The 18,280-nt window shown below is 37.8% G+C and overlaps 1 protein-coding gene across 7 annotated transcripts in view; it reads left to right on the top strand.

Annotated features, from left to right (window-relative positions):
* FAM120C (family with sequence similarity 120C) overlaps positions 1 to 18,280 on the top strand; it is a 97,877-nt gene that overhangs the window by 47,910 nt on the left and 31,687 nt on the right. For 3 of the 7 annotated variants that reach the window (XM_045832536.1, XM_045832545.1, XM_045832561.1), the window contains exons 5-9: positions 7,118 to 7,220; positions 7,787 to 7,863; positions 8,306 to 8,583; positions 9,376 to 9,649; positions 10,285 to 10,456. In XM_045832536.1, coding sequence (XP_045688492.1) covers positions 7,118 to 7,220; positions 7,787 to 7,863; positions 8,306 to 8,583; positions 9,376 to 9,649; positions 10,285 to 10,456 — 904 coding nt within the window. Of the gene's footprint in view, positions 1 to 7,117; positions 7,221 to 7,786; positions 7,864 to 8,305; positions 8,584 to 9,375; positions 9,650 to 10,284; positions 10,457 to 18,280 lie in introns of those variants that run through there. The other 4 variants (XM_045832553.1, XM_045832559.1, XR_006784955.1 and 1 more) reach the window with 4 other exon arrangements.

Raw genomic sequence — 18,280 nt, forward strand, 5'->3', positions numbered from 1 at the left:
TTTTATTACTTTCTTTTCTAGCCTGTATGCTTTTTTTTTCCTCTACTTACTGCACTATCTAGGATTTTCAGATGACCCCTGTTTTGTTCCTGATCTTTGGGGAAAGCATTCAGTTAGCATTAAGTATGATGTTAGCTATAGGTTTTGTAGATGCACATTATCAGGTTGAGGAGGTTCTCCTCTATTGGTAGTTTACTGAGAGGTTTTTAAAAATATTTTATTTATTTGTTTGTTTGTTTGTTTGTTTGTTTTTAGAAAGAGGGGAAGGGAGGGAGAAAGAGAGGGAAACATCAATGTGTGGTTGTCTCTCACGTGGCCCCCACTGGGGACCTGACCTGCAACCCGGGCATGTGCCCTGACTGGGAATCAAACTAGCGACCCCTGGTTTGCAGCCTGTGCTCAATCCACTGAGCTACACTAGCCAGGGAAGAGTTTTTATTAGGAATGGATGTATTTTGTCAAATGCATTTTCTGTATCTATTGATAGGATTATGTGGTTTTTCTTTCTTTTTTTTTTAAATAAAGATGTTATTTATTTATTTAAACGGAGGGGAAGGGAGGGAGACAGAGAGGGAAAGAAACATCAATGTGTGGTTGTCTCTCACATGGACCCCACTGGGGACCTGGCCTGCAACCCAGGTATGTGCCCTGATTGGGAATTGAACCCATGACCCTTTGGTTCACAGCTCATGCTTAATCCACTGAGCTATACCAGCCAGGGCTGGTTTTTCTTCTTTAGTCCATTAAATTTTTTAAGAACATTCCTCCTTTTTTTTTAAAGAATTTATTTATTTATTTTTAGAGGGGCGGCGGAGAAAGAGAGGGAAAGAAATATCGATGTGTGGTTGCCTCTCACACGCACCCCCTACGGGGGACCTGGCCTGCAACCCAGGCATGTGCTGTGACTGGGAATTGAACCGGTAACCCCTTGCTTCCCAGGCCGGCATTCAATCCACTGAACCACACCAGCCAGGGCAGTCCATTAATTTTTTAATATTGAGCCATCCTTACATTTACAGGATGTCATCATAGTATATAATTCCTTTTTCCTATTTCTGGATTTGAACTCCTAGTATTTTATTGAGTATTTTGCATTTATTTTTATGAGGAATATTGGTCTGTATTTTTTTTATACTGTCTTGTGTATGGTTTTGATATGTTGGACACAAAAATGAGTTGTCAAGTGTTCTATCTTCTTCTATTTTTGGGATATTATGTAGAATTGGTGGTTTGTTCTTTAATTGTTCAGTAGAATTTTCAAGTGCCTTGTCTCTTGTATATTTCTTTGAATTTATCTTCTTTAGGGTTTGATGAGCTTCTAAATTTCTAAGCTTGTCATTCACTAAATTTGAGAAGTTTTCAGCTATTATTTGTTTTTTTAAGATTTTATTTATTTGTTCTTAGAAAGAGGGGAAGGGAAGGAGGAAGAGAAGGAGAGAAGCATCAATGTGTGAGAGAAACATTGATTTGTTGCCTCTTGCCCATTCCTCCACTACGTACTGGGCCTGCAACCCAGACCTGTGCCCAGACCTGGAATCAAACTGGCAACCTTTCGCTTTGTGGGACAACACCCAACCAACTGAGCTATAACAATCAGGGCTCAGCTATTATTTCTTCAAATAGATATTCTGTTCTACATGCTCCTTTCCTTCCATGTCTATAGTAGCACCGATATTAGACCTTTTGGTATCATCCCATAGATCCTTGGGGCACTGTGTGTGTTTTTTTTTTTTAATTATTTTCTCTCCATTTTAAAATTTTGGTTATTGTATTTTTAAGTTCTAAAATTTCCATTTGATTCTTTTTATTTTTTTGATGAGACTCTCTCTCTTTGTTTCAAAAGTGTTCCTTTTACTTTCAAGCATTTTTATAAAGCTGCTTTAAAGTCATCAGATTTCAACATGTGTATTATCACATGTTGAAATTATCAACATTGCCAGATAATTCCAACATGTATGTGATTTCAGCATTGTTATCTACTAATTGAAATTTTTATGCAGTTTAAGATTTTCCTGATTTTGCCCAGGCCAAGTAATTTTGGATTGGATCTTGGACATTTTAAGTAGGGTATTCTGTTACGATATTCTCAGTCTTATTTCAATATAATGGGGAATGTTGATAGTTTTGTTTTAGGAGGCAATCTGCCCACTTAGATTCAGATCACAAGTTCTCACCATCCTTCTGTGGGTGTGGTTTCAATGTCAGTGCAAGTTTCAAAGCCTTTGCAAACCTGTTTGGATTGGTGCTATGTATATGCCACCCAGTGACCAGTTTGAGACTTGGGTTGTGGTTTATCTCTTCAGTTCTAAGAGGTGGTCTGTTGTTTAGTGTCAGATTCATATGTGTGCTGCTCCCTCTGTGTGCTCTCTTCAGTACTTCACAGTTCATTGGAACAATCTTTTCCAGTGACTGGGACCAAGTAGCAGGAAAACAGAGAAAAAGCATTGAAGGCTCACTGTACCTATTCATATTACTGCTTCTAGGATTGGAGAGGAAGGTTCCTGTCATTCAGTTTTAGTTTTCTGCTACATTCCTATTGCCACTGCTGCCACTACAAGTTTGCTTTGGGCTGGCACACATGAAAATAGTAAAAAGAAAAGGAAAATGGGGTATTTCCATATACTTTCTTGAATTTTTGGAGACCCCTTTTCCACTTTTCAAGCCAGAACTAGACTAGGGGTTTTCCTGGAGCTCTCTCTGTCCACACCAATAGATGCTTCCAGATTTCAGGCTGCATTGTGTCCCTACCAGGGGATACTAGAGGTAAAAGAAATGTGCTAAGTCCATCCTTGATTCAGTGGTACTTTGAATTCCAGTCTTCTTTCCTAATCTTCCTGCTACTGTTTGCTTTTCAGAGTCCTAAATAGTTGCCCCTGGTTTTTATAACTACCTTTAGTGGGAACAAAATGGAGTATGCTGTCTCTATTTTACCCAAGACAGAAATCCCTCCATAGATTTCTTTAAATGAATAAAGAATGAAATCAGTGCTTGGTTTTAGAGGCATAAGTTTTCCAAACAAAATTTTGTTATATCCATTACTTCACATTTAACCTTGTAGCACAATCATAAAGAGGGTTGATTTTTTTTTAATAAAATGTATACTTGAGCTTTATTTTCCCAAAGGGCATGCATTCTTTTGATATTGAAATCATTCTGCCTTCAAGTACCTTTCCTGCCATCAGTTTTCATAATTCTTTCTTCTACCCTTCCACCATTACTGAACACTAAATGTACCAGATCCTCATTGTTGGTAACTTCTAGCACGATGTGAGCAATACTCCATTATTTTCCTTGACCTTAGGAAATCCTGACTTTTATGACAGATTTGCTTATTCACTTTGTTGCTTTGCATTGTACTTTCAGCTGTCTGTGTCAGACAATTAAGAAGAGACCAACCCACAAAGAAATTGACATGTTTGGTAGGGAAAAATGCCAGTGTTAAGTAGAAGATATAGTTTAGATGGAGAATAAATTTTCCTTCTAAATTAAAAACAAAATTAAGATTTTATTTATTTTTAGAGCAAGGGCAATGGAAGGAGAAAGAGAGGAAGAGAAGCATCAGTGTGTGGTGGCCTCTTACATGCCCCCTACTGGGGACTTGGCCCACAACCCAAGCATGTGTCCTGACTGGGAATCATACCAGTGACCCTTTGGTTCTCAGACTGGCACTCAATCCACTGAGCCACACCAGCCAGGGCCAAATTTTTTTATTGTGGTAAAATACACATAACATAAAATTTACCATTGTAACCATTTTGTGTACAGTTCAGTGATATTAAATACATTCATAATGTTGTACAACCAACACCATTATCTATCTCCATAATTCTTTTCATTTTGTAAAACTGAAACTCTATGCCTATTAAATAAGTTCCAATTTTTCCCCTCCCCCACAGCCCCTGGCAAAGGGGTTTTAATTCCTTTACATACCTCCTATAAACGGAATCATACAGTATTTGTGTTTCTTGTGACTGGCTATTTCACTTACCATAATGTCCTCAGGGTTCATCCCTGTTGTAGCATATGTCAGAATATCCTTCCTTTTTAAGACTGAATAATATTCCATTGTATGCAGATGGAGGAAAATTTTATAAGTGCTCAGTTGAATATTTTTTAAATTTTTATTTATTTATTTTTAGAGAGGGGGAAGGGATGGAGAAAGAGGGGAAGAAAAGCATTGCTGTGACAGAGAACCATCAATCAGTTGCCTCTTATCACACCCCAAGTAGGGACCAAACATGTAGCCCAGGCATGTTCCCTGACTGGGAATCAAACCGTCAACCTTTTGCTTTGTGGGACAATGCCCAACCAATTGAGCCACACCGGTCAGGGCTGAGTTAAATATTTTTTAATATTACAGCTTTTGCTCCCCTTTGTAGCTTGATGAATTTTGGAACTTGGATTATGACTATTCTTTTTTTTTTTTTTTGAAGATTTTATTTACTTATTTTTAGAGAGAGGAGAAGGGAAGGAGAAAGACAGGAGAGAAACATCAGTGTGCGAGAGAAACATTGATTGGTTGCCTCTTGCATGCCCCCAGCTGGGGACCTGGCCCACTACCCAGGCATGTGCCCTGACTGGGATTCGAACCAGCAACCCTTTGGCTCACAGGCAGGCACTCAATCCACTGAGCCACCCCAGCCAGGGAGGATTATGACTATTCTTAATAACAAGAATTCCCTTTTTAATATAACCCCCCCCCACACAAAATTAAAACAGAGACTGCTCCTAATTTCATCCTAAATTGTTTACAATATTTTCTTATTTCCTTTATGTGTGTATTTTGATGTGGTGTCAGTCATCTCAGTATAAAATTTCTTTAAGATTTTATTTATTTTTTAGATGGGAAGGGATGGAGAGAGGGAGAGAAATATCACTGTGTGGTTGCCTCTTGAACACCTCCTACTGGGGACCTGGCCTTCAACCCAGGCATGTGCCCTGACTGGGAATTAAACCAGTGACCTTTTTGTTTGCAGGCGGCTAGCACTCAGTTTACTAAGCCACACCAGCCAGGGCTCAGTGTAAAAACTGTTTTAACCTGCTTTTTTTTTTACTTAATATTATGTCTTAGCCACTTTTCAGTGTTGCTGTATCATTTTCATAAATGTCACCTTTGTGGATTTATAAAAGGGTAGGGCTTTGTTAAATACAATCACACATCAAATACTAAGTGAACCTCTGTAGACAAGGTCCCATGTTAGACACTAGGATATAAATGTGATTAAATCATTCTTTGTCCTCATAGAATTTGAGGTTAAATTGGGAGACAGAAGCAAATAAATAAGCAAAACAAAGAAAAAACATAAGAAAGATTTCATAGAAGGAAAAGGTTCCATACAAATTACGCTCCTTGAAGAAAGAGTAAATGTTTGTCTGTGAGTACACAGAACAGAATGGTATGTTAAGGGAAATATACATAATTCATATTTCAGGGGATTGTGTCATAGACCTATTCTCAGTGACAATGAATAGTTTATAAGACATATTGTTAAGTACAAAAAACAGGTTAAAACACATGTATATGGTTCCATTTATGTGAAACAAACAAACAAACAAACAAAACATATTGATGTACATGCAGCAAAAGTTATGACAGGACATATACCAAAATGGTAACAGTGGTTGCTTCTGGGGAGGGGAATGGGTACAGAGGTAAAGATATTAGGGAAGAGTCTGTATAGCTTGCATCGTTTAGGTGATTGTTTTCAATTACTATGTATATTATTGAGTATTCTAATGAAATAATAATGAATACATAAATAATGAAACCTTGATACATGGAATCATGTAGATATTCTCTCAGTCAGTAATTGTGCAAACATTGCTTAGCCATGGAACCCTTTTTTCAAGCAATTATATTAAGTCCAAATTTTTTAGAAAGTAGAATGATCTTCAAGGGGATTTTTAAATTATAAAGTTCCTTTTCAGTCAGCCCCATCTCCACAGGGGTAAACAGCATTTTTACTAATATTGCTATAGATTAGTTTTGCTTCTACTTGAACTTTATATGTACTGTTTTGTGTCTGTCTTTCACTCAGTATGTCTTTGAGATTTATCCATATTGTTTCATATATCAGCACTTTGCTCTTTTTTATTACTAAATAGTATCACACTGTATGAATATACCACAATCTATCCATTCTTCTGTTGATATGCATTTCAGTTATTTCCAGTTTAGAGCTATTATGAATAAAGCTGCTGTTAGCATCCTTGTTCATATCTTTTGATGGACAAATGTGCTTATTTCTTCTGAGTAAATTACTGAGGAGTAGGATTACTGCACCATGTGGTAAATGTATTTTTAATTTTATAAGAAACTGCCAAACTGTTTTCCAAACTGTACCAATATATATATACCAGCAATTTACTGGAATTCCAGTTACTCCATATCCTTACCAGTGCTTGATATTTATAATATTTAATTTTAGCCATTCTGTGAATACATAGTGATGTCACATTGTGGTTTTGTATACCTTTCAGTGCTGTTGGTTTGAATGTTCATACCTTTTGAACCAGTAATTTCACTTTTAGGATATTTTCCTAAGGACATACTCTGAAATCCAGAAAATCTTATACTATATGTTGTTTGCTGCATAACTTATCAAAGCCAAATGTGAGAAATAACCTAAATGTCAGGTACTAGAGAAGTAGTTACATAACTTATGATATATTTATAATGATAAAATATGCATCTATTGAAAATTATAATAAAAGCAGGGTACAACATTGTAATAGAGTAAGGTATTAACTATAGAAAAATATGTGTATTAAAATAGTCCAGCTACACAGTTCAACAAAAAAAGCTTATTTTAAAAACTATTGGAAGGAGGAAACACATCAAAATAACTTTGGGTGGTGGTACTAGGTAACTTTCCCCCTATCCTTACGTATTTTTCTAATGATCATATTTTTAAACTTAATTAAAAGAATTTTCCAGATTTTATGTTCTATAATGCTTTCTCTTTATCTAATCTCTCCTGCAACATGAAAAATTGCTCTCTTGGGTTTCTTTAAATATTTGATTTCTGCTACTGTTTTGACTCTCAAATTATAAATGCATGAAAAAGATACTCTCGTGTTGTTTCTTCTTCTGAACATCTCATGTTGCAACATCCAGTCCAGGACGGAAGATAAAATAGAGCGATTCAAGAAAGCAGTTGAGTACTATTCAGTCACAACCAAACTCCCTTCGCTGCCAGTGGGTTCCTCCTCCTTTCTAGGTAAGGTTTCCATCTGACCCAGAGCTGCTCTGTCCGTAGAGAAGCTGAGGTAGTCCCTCAGAAACTCCTGGACCAGAGTAGAATCACCTGCTTGTATTGCAACCTCCTAGAAGTCATTCCTGTTTGATAGACATTCTCCTTTTGATTTCTATGTAATAAGAGAGGTTACATAAGACAGGGCCCTGATATCTCAAATTTTTAGGTGGGGTCTCATGCCATTTCCTTAGCTTGGGCTTCTTCTGATGCTAACCTCCACTGTGGCCTAGTATATGTAAAATAGAGCTATCTGTGGTGTCAGGCCTGAGTTTGGATTCCACCTGTGCTGTTTGCTAGCTGTGTAATCTTGACAAGTCACATTTGTATGAAAGATGGCTCATGATACCTATTTATAGGGTTGTTATCAGATGAAAAATAATTTATGTAAGATTCCTGGCATGATGCATAATAGCTGTTCAATAAATTGTTATTTATTATTAATAATTTTTCAGGTGACATGGGGTTAGCAGAATGTAACATGCTAGAATGATTAGGATTGACTAAAATATCGCCCTTTCTCTTGGCTTCAGATTTTCATAATAATCGGATTGCAAATCTTCCTCTTCCACGAAGGGAAATGTGCACTATTTCTGCTGGGAAGCCAATGGTAAGTATCTTTTAAGAGACCTGAGACCATTTGTTAGCATTAGACACAGGTGGCTTCCAGATTTTTATAATCTGAGTTAAGGAGTTAGGATGGTTCAGTATATCAGAATGTTGAGGCTATATATACCTATGCCACACTCTCAACCTGAGTCTCGCAGACTATGTAAACAAAACATCTGAATCAGTAACCAGTATAAGGCATTGTGAAGGTACATTACCTAATTCTGGAGAGTGATTCTAGAAGACTTGGATCAGTCCATTGTCCTGCCTCTGGAGAATTCTGTCCACATGTCACTGTTAGAATTTTTTGTTATTCTCAATAGGTTCTTTGTATCCCAATAATCCATGTTGCTGGCATCATCCACTTTGTCACAGCTTTCGAGGGAATCATCTTGGAGCCTGGTAAAATATTAAAGAGCTTTTCTGTCTGTTTTATTCTTTAGTTTGCTCACCATGTGCCCCAGAAAATGAAATATCCACCACCATTCCCATTGGGACCCAACTCCTCCCTTCTCTTCTCCCCCCATGCTTTGGGGGAACCCCATGGTTTTTCTGAGGATCCCATGCTGCAGGACAGCCCCTTTGCCAATTGGGCTGTGTCTTATGACTCCTCATCACAGTTTCCCAATTACCTGACTTCCAAAGCCTCACCTCCTCTGGGACCAGACTCTTCTCACTCTTCTTCCTCTGATGGTGATGAGCCAAATGGAGTCAGTTCTGAGTAAGTATCTGTGCAGGCACCAAAGGGAACAGACTTCGGAAGGATCTGTATTCTTTTACTGCTAACCTGGGCAGGGGTGTAGGGAAGTATACATTCCTGGCTTTTCTCTGTGGCTTTTTGCTCTTAAGCAAAGGAAGAAAACTCTCTCTCTATTTGGTCACTTCATGCTCATTTTGACCCTGAACAGGTGGTAACTGTTGGATACCCAGGCCACGGAGTTAAAAGGCAGCATAGCAGTTGGTTAGGGAAGCTCTGGTATGGGTGTGCTACGTGTCATGGCTGTCATTTCTCAATTTGTGAGGGGAGTAGATTGAATGTAAAAAAAGGAAAAGAATTTATCGAGTTGAAGTATTGGAACAATTGAGTAGGCAGTTATATTCTTAGTAACTAAGACAGGGTTATGAGGATTAACATAGTGGGATTTTGTACTAGCTCATTTGTTCTTAGATTATTTCTCTAAGAAGATAATTCCTGGGAAACAGGGGTGCTTTGAAGTTTCAACTCTAACTATTTTCTTAGAACATGAGCAGACTCTAAACATGGTCTCTTACATGATGCAAAGGATTCAGAGTGGTTCCCACAACTTTTAATCACTTTGGTTTGTGTCAGATGAAAGAAGCCAGGAGGGTGGTGATGACCACTGAGTAGAAAGATACCAGGTCCATTGCTAACGCTTTGTCCTAATTTCCAAAGGGTTTGTAAGAGTGCTCGAGATCAGAACAGACATCTTGAGTTGGAATATCTTTATCAACCTTCTCTCTCTTATCCACATTGTCTTTCTAAATTTTTTAGTCACTTCACAGAAACGTTTCAGCAGCAGCCTAGGTGGGAGGATCCAAATGGTGACAGAAGGTCTTGGGTACAGCCCATTGTTGCTGGAGTTTCAGATGCTACCCTCGGTGATGGTGAGCCCCACATCCCATCTCTTCTTTCTATGTCTACAAGGAACCACATGGACGTCACCATTCCGCCCTTACCTCCAGTACCTCCGGAAGTCTTGCGGGTTGCCGAACACAGACACCGAAGAGGTCTTATGTACCCATATATCTACCATGTCCTCACTAAGGTGAGAGCAAGCATCTCATTGCCTCCCTCCTTCCCTGCTCTTGCAGGGTACTTCACTCTTCCTAGAACTGTAAGTTACCAAAAAAATTCTGATTATTGGTATCTGAAGGGAGATAAAAGGAGAGTAAGTGTTCAGGGGCCTTTCATTGTATTAAGGGTCTTAGGTGAGGCGAGACCAGGAGGAAATGGGACTGTGCAGTAAATGAGGCCCCAAGAAGAAGTGTAAGTGTGAGATTTCAAAGAAGATAATACACCAACTTGGTGGATTCTGGTCTAGGGGAAGACACAGTATAAGAGGCTTTATGCTCTTGTTCTTTGCCTCTTCCTCTGCTTCTCCAGAGCTGTTCCCCTCCAACAGTCTTACCATACAAATCTGTCCCTCAGCAAATTGTCTAAGATGGACTTTCCCCATTTAGTCAGTTAATCAGTCATAGCAGAGACTTTAAAAATAGGACATAGCTTTTGAGCTGGCTATGGTCACCTGGGTTTGTTATGGCTTTCTTTCAGTCTGAAACATCTAAATATAAGTAGAAATTTTAGTGGCTAGGCTCCAGTTCCTTACTGGTTCTTCTCAGTCCAATTCCAAACCTTGAGGTAACTCATTTTCTCCTTTCCCCTGAATTGTTTTCTTGTTAGGGTGAGATTAAGATCCCTGTATGTATTGAGGATGAGTGTAACATGGAGCTGCCTCCAGCTGCTCTCCTGTTCCGGTCAGCTCGTCAGTATGTATATGGGGTCCTTTTCAGTCTGGCAGAGACGCAGCGGAAAATGGAACGCCTGGCCATACAGCGACAGCTACCTGTGGAAGGTAAGTATAGTTCTGGCATTGAGAGAGATCTCAAAGTTTGATGCACAGCAAAAATGTCTATGCAAGTTCATTATACTTTCAGCTATAGAGCAGTCTGAGAAAATGTATAATTTACCAGGATACTTATTGGTATGAGGAATGAATTAATTTAACCCCCAATTCTTTAACCTAACTACTACTTATAAGAACCATGATGGATATTGGGAGTGTAGAGGTGTAACTGACATAGTCTCTCCTCTTTAGTGAGGCTTTTGTGTTAGACTTGATCCTGTAGATAATTAGAGCCATTGAGATGTTTTTAAGCTAGAGTAGGGTGGTCAAATTAGTGTGTTCAAAAGAATCTTTTAAATTTCTGCTTCTGGGAAGAGGGAATACATACTTTTCCCTATTCCTCCTGCCAAATACAACTAAAAGCCCAAGATATTATATATGAAGTAAGCACTATGCACTCTAGAAGGTGAAGAGAAAAAGGCAGGCTGTCTGAGGACCTTGGGTTTACTTTTGCCTCATATATCGCAGACTGGGTATGGGTCAAGATGGCATCCCAGAAACGCTAACAGGTGTGGACCAATGAAAACCCCAAGAAAAGCCTGCTTTCTCTAGCCAAATGACCTGAAAGGAACAACTTAGCAATGCATAAAATTTTGAGATAATAATTACTCTACTTTAGCCAAACAACATAGCAAAACTGGAGCCCACACCTACCCTCATCAGCAAAGGCTTAATGAAGAACCTAAACTTCTAGTTTTGCCAGGCTGTAGTAAGATGGGGAGCCAGGACTTTCATTCTCACTTGGAAGTAGGCAGCATCCCCCTTCAACCATCAGAGTGGTGTCAGAAAAGACCTACTGAAACACAATATTTAATACCCAAAATGTCCATGTTCCTATTGGAAAATTCCTCATCATATCACAAACCAGAAAGAATTCAAACTGAGATCTCAAACTGACCAAGGAGAGAAAATTGATAGACACCAACATTGAAATGACACCGATATTTGAATTACCTGACAATGATTTCAAATCAGCCATCATAAAAATGCTTTGACAGACAATTGTGAACATGGTTGATACAGATTAAAATAGAAAGTCTTGGCAAAGAAATATAAGATGTAAAAAACAAATGGAAATTAAGAACTAAAAATTACAATAACAAATAAAATGCTCCATAGATGGGTTAAACAACAGATTGGAGGTAACAGAGTCAATATTCAGTGGACTTGGAAACAGAGCAATGAAAATTACCCAATCTGAATAACAGAGAGAAAATAGATTGAAAAAATGAACAGGAACTAGTGGAACTATGGCAAAAGATCTAATATTTGTGTCATCAGAGTCCCAGAAGAGGAAGAGAAAGTGGATGGGACTATAAAGGTATTCAAAAAAATAATGACTGAAATATCCCCAAATTTGGCACACACGAAAAAAATCCCCAAATTTGGCAAAAAAAAAAAATAAAATAAAATAAGCCCAGAGATTTAAGAAGTTCAGTGGTTTATAAAAAAAAAATGAAAACCACAAAGACACAAAGAAATCCATGCCAAGATATATTGCAGTCAACCCTTTGAAAGCTAAATACAGAAAAATTATTGGAAGTAACCAGAGAGAAACAATGCTTTACCCATAGGGGAAAGTAATACAAGTAACAGCTGAGTTCTCATCAGAAGCTGTAGTGTCCAGAAGAAAGTAGCACACCATTTTCAAGGGCTGAAAAAACAGAGCTGTCAACTCATAGCTCTACCATATTTTGCCATGTATAAAATATGCTCCCATGTACAATGTGTACCACGTTTTAGTGCTGATTCCCATGTATAATCCACATCCTTAATTTTCCTTCAAACATTTGGGAAAAAACTGTTCATTATACACAGCAAAATGCTGTATATCAAACAAAAATACCCTTCAGGAATAAAGGAGAAATCAAAACATTATCAAGTGAAGGAAAACTAGGATGTTTTTTCACAGCAGACTACCCTAAATGAATGACGAAATGTAGTTTTCCACACAGAAAGGAAATGATAAAAGAAGGAATCTTGGGACATAACAAGAAAGAAAAAACAATGGAAAGACAAAAATATGGATAAATTCAATAGACTTTCCTTCTCCTTGAGTTTTCTAAATTATGTTTTATAGTTGAAGCAAAAAGTAGAACACTGTTTAATGTGGTTCTCAATGTCTCTGGACAAAATGTTTAAGACAGTTACATATGGAAGGGGGTAAAGGGATGTAATAGAGGTCAGGTTTCTACACTTTACTCGCACTAGTAAAATGTCAACACCAGTAGACTGTGATAAATTATGTATATACAGTACACTACTAATAAAATGCACTGAAAAAAGCTATGCAAAGAGATACACTCAGAAGCTTTATAGATAAATCAAAATGGAATTCTAAAATAAGTTCAAGAAATGCATAGGAAGGGAGGGATAAAAAAGTAGAGATATGAAAAACAGAACAAATTGAAAAAATAAAATGACAGACTTAATCCCTAATTTATCAATACATACATTAAATGTAAATGCTCTAACTACACCAATTAAAATACAGAGATAGACACACTGGATAAAAAACATGACCCAAGTATATGCTGTCTACAAAAAAGTCACTTCAAATATAAATGATATAGATGAGTTGAAAGTAAAAGAGTGGAAAATGATATACCATGAAAACATTAATCAAAAGAAAGCAGGAATGGCTGTATTAATACCATATAAAGTAGACTTAAGAGCAAACAAAATTACCAGGGGAAGAGAGGTACATTACATAATGATAAAAGGGTCAATCTATCAAGAAAACATAACAATCCTAAATGTGTATCACCAAACAACAGAGGCACATAAAATATGTGATGCAATAGGTAAAACTTAAGTGAGAAATAGACAAATCCACAATTATAATTAGAAACTTCAATTCCCCTCTCAATAACAGGTAGAACAACTAGACAGAAAATCAGCAAGAATATAGAACTCAATGACACCATCAATAAATAGGATATAATTGACTCTTACAGGACACTCAACAACAGTACAATACATGTTCTTTTCACATGCCCATAATATGTATGCCATAATAGAGCATATCCTTGGTCATAAAACAAACCTCAGTAAATTTAAAACAATTCAAACCATACTGGGTATATTCTCAGACCACTATGAAATCAAACTAGAAACCAACAGAAAGATAACAGGAAAATCTACAAATACTTGTCAAATAACAAAGCACTTCTATATATAATCTGAAGGAAAAGAAAGAAATACATGGAACTAAATGAAAATAGAAATCCAGCATATTAGAAGTTGTAAGGTACAGATAAATAATTGCTGAGAGGGAAATTTATAGGACTAAATGTTCACATTAGAAAAGAGGGACTTCCGGCCAAGATGGAGGTGTAGGTAGACACACTGTGCCTCCTTGCAAAACCAAAATAAGGACAACAACAATTTAAAAACAAAATTAACAACCAAAACTGACAGAAAGTTGAACTGTATGGAAGTCCAACAACCAAGGAGTTAAAACAGACACATTCATCCAGACTGGTAGGTGGGGCGAAGTCAGACAGCTAGGTGGAGAGGGGTCGTGGCACAAAAAGTGGTGGCACCAGGCACACGCGCAAGACTGCAGCCAGCGGACCTGGGCACACAGGTGGCGGCTGGCAGACCCCAGGAGCGGGGTGGCAATGGGCAGACCCAGCAAGGTGGTAACTGAAGCAAGGCACTGCACACAAGGCAACTGGCTGACCAGGCGGTCCCACATTCATGCGCAGATAACCCAGGCGAAACTGAGGAGTGAGATAGGCCATGCAATCCAGGGTCCCAGAGCTGGGAAATAAAGCCTCAAATCACCGGTTGAAAACACCTGTGGGGGCTGAGGCGCAAGGAGAAACTACCAGCCTCACAGGAGAGTTCATTGGAGAGACCCACAGGGTCCTAGAACATACACAAACCCACCCACATGGGAATCAGCACCAGAAAGGCCCAGTTTGTTTGGCTGAAGCGGTGGAAGGGACTGAAAGCCAAGAGAGAGCAGAGCAAGTGCCGTTGTTCCCTCTCGGACCCCGCCCCCACATACAATGTCACAACCCAGTGACTGGGTCACCCTTTTACCCCCTGTGAACACCTAAGACTCCACTCCTCATATGTAACAGGCACAACAAGACAAAAAAAAAAAAGTGGCCCAAATGGAAGAACAGGTGAAAGCTCCACAGCAAATACAACTAAGCAATAAATAGATAGCCAACCTATCAGATGCAGTTCAAAGCACTGGTGATCAGGATGCTCACAGAATTGGTTGATTTTGGTTGCAAATTAGATGAAAAAATGAAGGCTACACTAAGTGAAATGAAGGAAAATGCACAGGGAACCAATAGTGATGAGAAGAAAACTGGGACTCAAATCAAGGGAGTGGAACAGAAGGAAGAAAGAAACAATCAAACAGAAAACAATGGAGAAACAAGAATTCAAAAAAATGAGGAGAGGCTTAGGAACTTCTAGGACATCTTTAAACGTTCCAACATCCAAATCATAGGGGTGCCAGAAAGAGAAGAGGAAGAGCAACAAGTGGAAAAGTTATTTGAACAAATAATAAAGGAGAACTTCCCCAATCTGGCAAAGGAAATAGACTTCCAGGAAGTCCAGGAAGCTCAGAGAGTCACAAAGAAGAGGGACCCAAGGAGGAACACACCAAGGCACATCATAATTACATTAGCCAAGATAAAAATGAAGGAGAGAATCCTAGAAGCAGCAAGAGATAAGGAGACAGTAACCTACAAAGTACTTCCCACCAGACTGTCAGCTGATTTCTCAAAAGAGACCTTACAGGCAAGAAGGAGCTGGAAAGAAGTATTCCAAGTCATGAAAGGCAAGGACCTCCATCCAAGATTGCTCTATCCAGCAAAGCTTTCATTTAGAATGGAAGGGAAGATAAAGTGCTTCTCAGGTAAGGAGTTCAAGGAGTTCATCATCACCAAGCCCTTATTATATGAAATGTTAAAGGGACTTATCTAAGAAAAAGAAGATAAAAAACATGTATAGTAAAATGACAGCAAACTCACAATTAACAACCACACCTAAAACAAAAACAAACTAAGCAAACAACTAGAACAGGAACAGAACCACAGAAATAGAGATCACATGGATGGTTAGCAACAGGGGAGTGGGAGGAGGAGAGAGGGGGAAAAGGTATGGAGAATAAGTAGCATAGATGGTAGGTAGAAAATAGAAGGGGGAAGGCAAGAATAGTATGGGAAATGTAGAAGCTAAAGAACTTATGACACATGGACATGAACTAAAATGGGGCAATGTGGGTGGGAGAGGGTGTGCAGGGTGGAGGGGAATGAAGGGGGGTAATGGGACAACTGTAATAGCATAATCAATAAAGTATATTTAAGAAAGAGGGAAATGATCTTATCAGTCATTTAAATTTTCTCCTTAAGAAACAAGAAGAGCACGAGAAAACAAAACCAGCAGCGAAACAAAAGAAGGAAATAGTAAAGATAAGAACAGAAATCAATGAAATTGATACAGCAAAACAAAAAAATTTTAACAGAAACTTGGTTCTTTGAAAAGAACAATAAAATTGACAAACTTCTAGCAAGACTACAAGAATAATAAAGAATAATAAAAGAAAATAAAGACAAACAAAGAAGGCACAAATTGCTAATATTAAGGCAGGGGCTATCACCACAAAGCCTGAAGAAATCAAGTTTGATATGGGAATACTGTAAACAACTCTGATACATAAATTTGACAATTTAGACACAATGGACCAATTTCTCAAAATATATAAACTAACACACCTCACCTAATATAGATAATTTCAATAGCCCTATAAATATTACTGAAATTTTATTTGAACTTCCCTAAAATGAAATCTTACTCAATTGGTTTCACTAGAGAATTCTCCCAAATGTTTAACAAAGTATTAACATTAACTCTACACATTCTTTTTCAGAAACTAGGAGAGAACACTTCCCAACTTATTCTAAGGAGCCTGTATTTCCCTGATACTAAAACCATATCAAGACAGTACATTAAAACACTTTTGACTGATCAATATGGTTATAAAATATCTGAACAAAATATTAGTCAATAGAATTCAGCAATTTATTAAGAGAATGGCCAAGTAGGATTTATTCCATGGTTGCAAGGTTCAATATTTGAAAAATCAATCAGTGTAATCCATCATGTAAACAGGCTAAAGAATAAAATAATATGATCATCTCAATGGATTCAGGAAAATATTTGACAAAATTTGACGACTATTCATGGTAAAAAAAAATCTGAAAACTAGGAATAGAGGGGAAATTCTTCAACTTGATAGAGAACATCTACAAAACCCTACAGCTAATATTATACTTAATGATGAAAGACTGAATATTTTTTTCCTATGCATGAGGAACAAGAAAAAGATGTCCACCCTTGCCACTGCTCTTCAATATAGCACTGCAAATTCTAGCCAGTGTAGAAAGGCAAGAAAATGAAGTAGAAGGCATACAGATCGGAAAAGAAGAAATAAAACTGTCCCTAGTTGCAGATAACAATATAGTCTATGTAAAAAAATCACAAGGAATTTACAACAAAACTTTTAGAATTGATATGTGAGTTGATCAAGGTTGTAGAATATAAAATAAACATAGAGAAATTAATTGTATTTCTATAAAATAACAATGAATATGTGTAACTGACATAAAAAATGCAATACCAGCCCTGGTTGGTGTGGCTTAGTGGATTGAGCCCCTGCCTGATTCCCACTCAAGGTACATGCCTGGGTTGTGGGCCAGGTCCCCAGTTGGGGGTGTGCAAAAATCAACTGAATGATGTTTTTCTTCCTTCCTCTCTCGCTAAAAAAAAATAAATAAAGCCTTCTGAAAATGCAATACCATTTACAATCCCTCCAAAGAAAATGAAATCCTTAGGCATATATTTAACAAAAGAGGTTTAGGATCTGTATGCTGAGAATCACAAAATGCTGATGAGACAAATCAATGGAAAGACATAGATGCCCATGAATTGGAAGACTCAACATAGTAAAGATTTCAATTCTTCCCAAATTAATATACAGGTTTAACACAATCCCTATCCAAATCCCAGCAGATTTATTTGTAGATAGAGACAAGAATATTCTAATATTTATATGGAATGACAAAGGAGCTAGAATAGCTAAAATGTTTATGAAAGGGAATAATAAATTGGGAGCAATTGCTTTACCTGATTATGATGACTTACTGTGTAGCTAAAATAATTAGGCCTGGATGGGAGGGGCAGGGTATGTGCTGGACAAAGAGCCAAAAGGAAGCAAGGCCAGAGCTATGGGTTTTTTTCTACCTGCAGTGTTTGATTTATTCTTAAGGAACTGAGAGCTTAATTTTCCAAAATGTCAAAAAGACCATGTTACTTCCCACCTCCCATCCCAACTCCCACAACACAAATGCCCAGTACACCAGGGTTTGTGGGATATATCCATACAGTCATCTTGCCTGCAATAGCTGCAGTCTGGGAGGAAACCTGGGCATCAAAAGCTGGCTCACAGCATCCTCTGGTATTACAATTGCAAAAGCCCCAAAGCCAGCAGATAAGCAGAGAGGTCTGGGACCAAGTAAAGGTTTCCAAGTCTGACTTAAAAAGTTGTGAGAGATTAGCAACATTATTGGTGTCATATGGCAAGATTTTCTTCATTAGTGAATGGAAAAAAAAAACAAGAATATTTAAATGAATTTGAAGCAGAAAAAGAGTACAATGAATCTGTGAAGGCCTACCATAATTTTCCCATATACCTTGCAAACATAAATGCAAAATGTCATGCAGAATCTGCTTTAGAAGAAGAAAGTC

This window comes from Phyllostomus hastatus, unplaced genomic scaffold (assembly GCF_019186645.2).
Source record: "Phyllostomus hastatus isolate PE091 unplaced genomic scaffold, TTU_PhHast_1.1 phas_contig_10, whole genome shotgun sequence".
In the NCBI taxonomy this organism is placed as follows: Eukaryota; Metazoa; Chordata; class Mammalia; order Chiroptera; family Phyllostomidae; genus Phyllostomus; species Phyllostomus hastatus.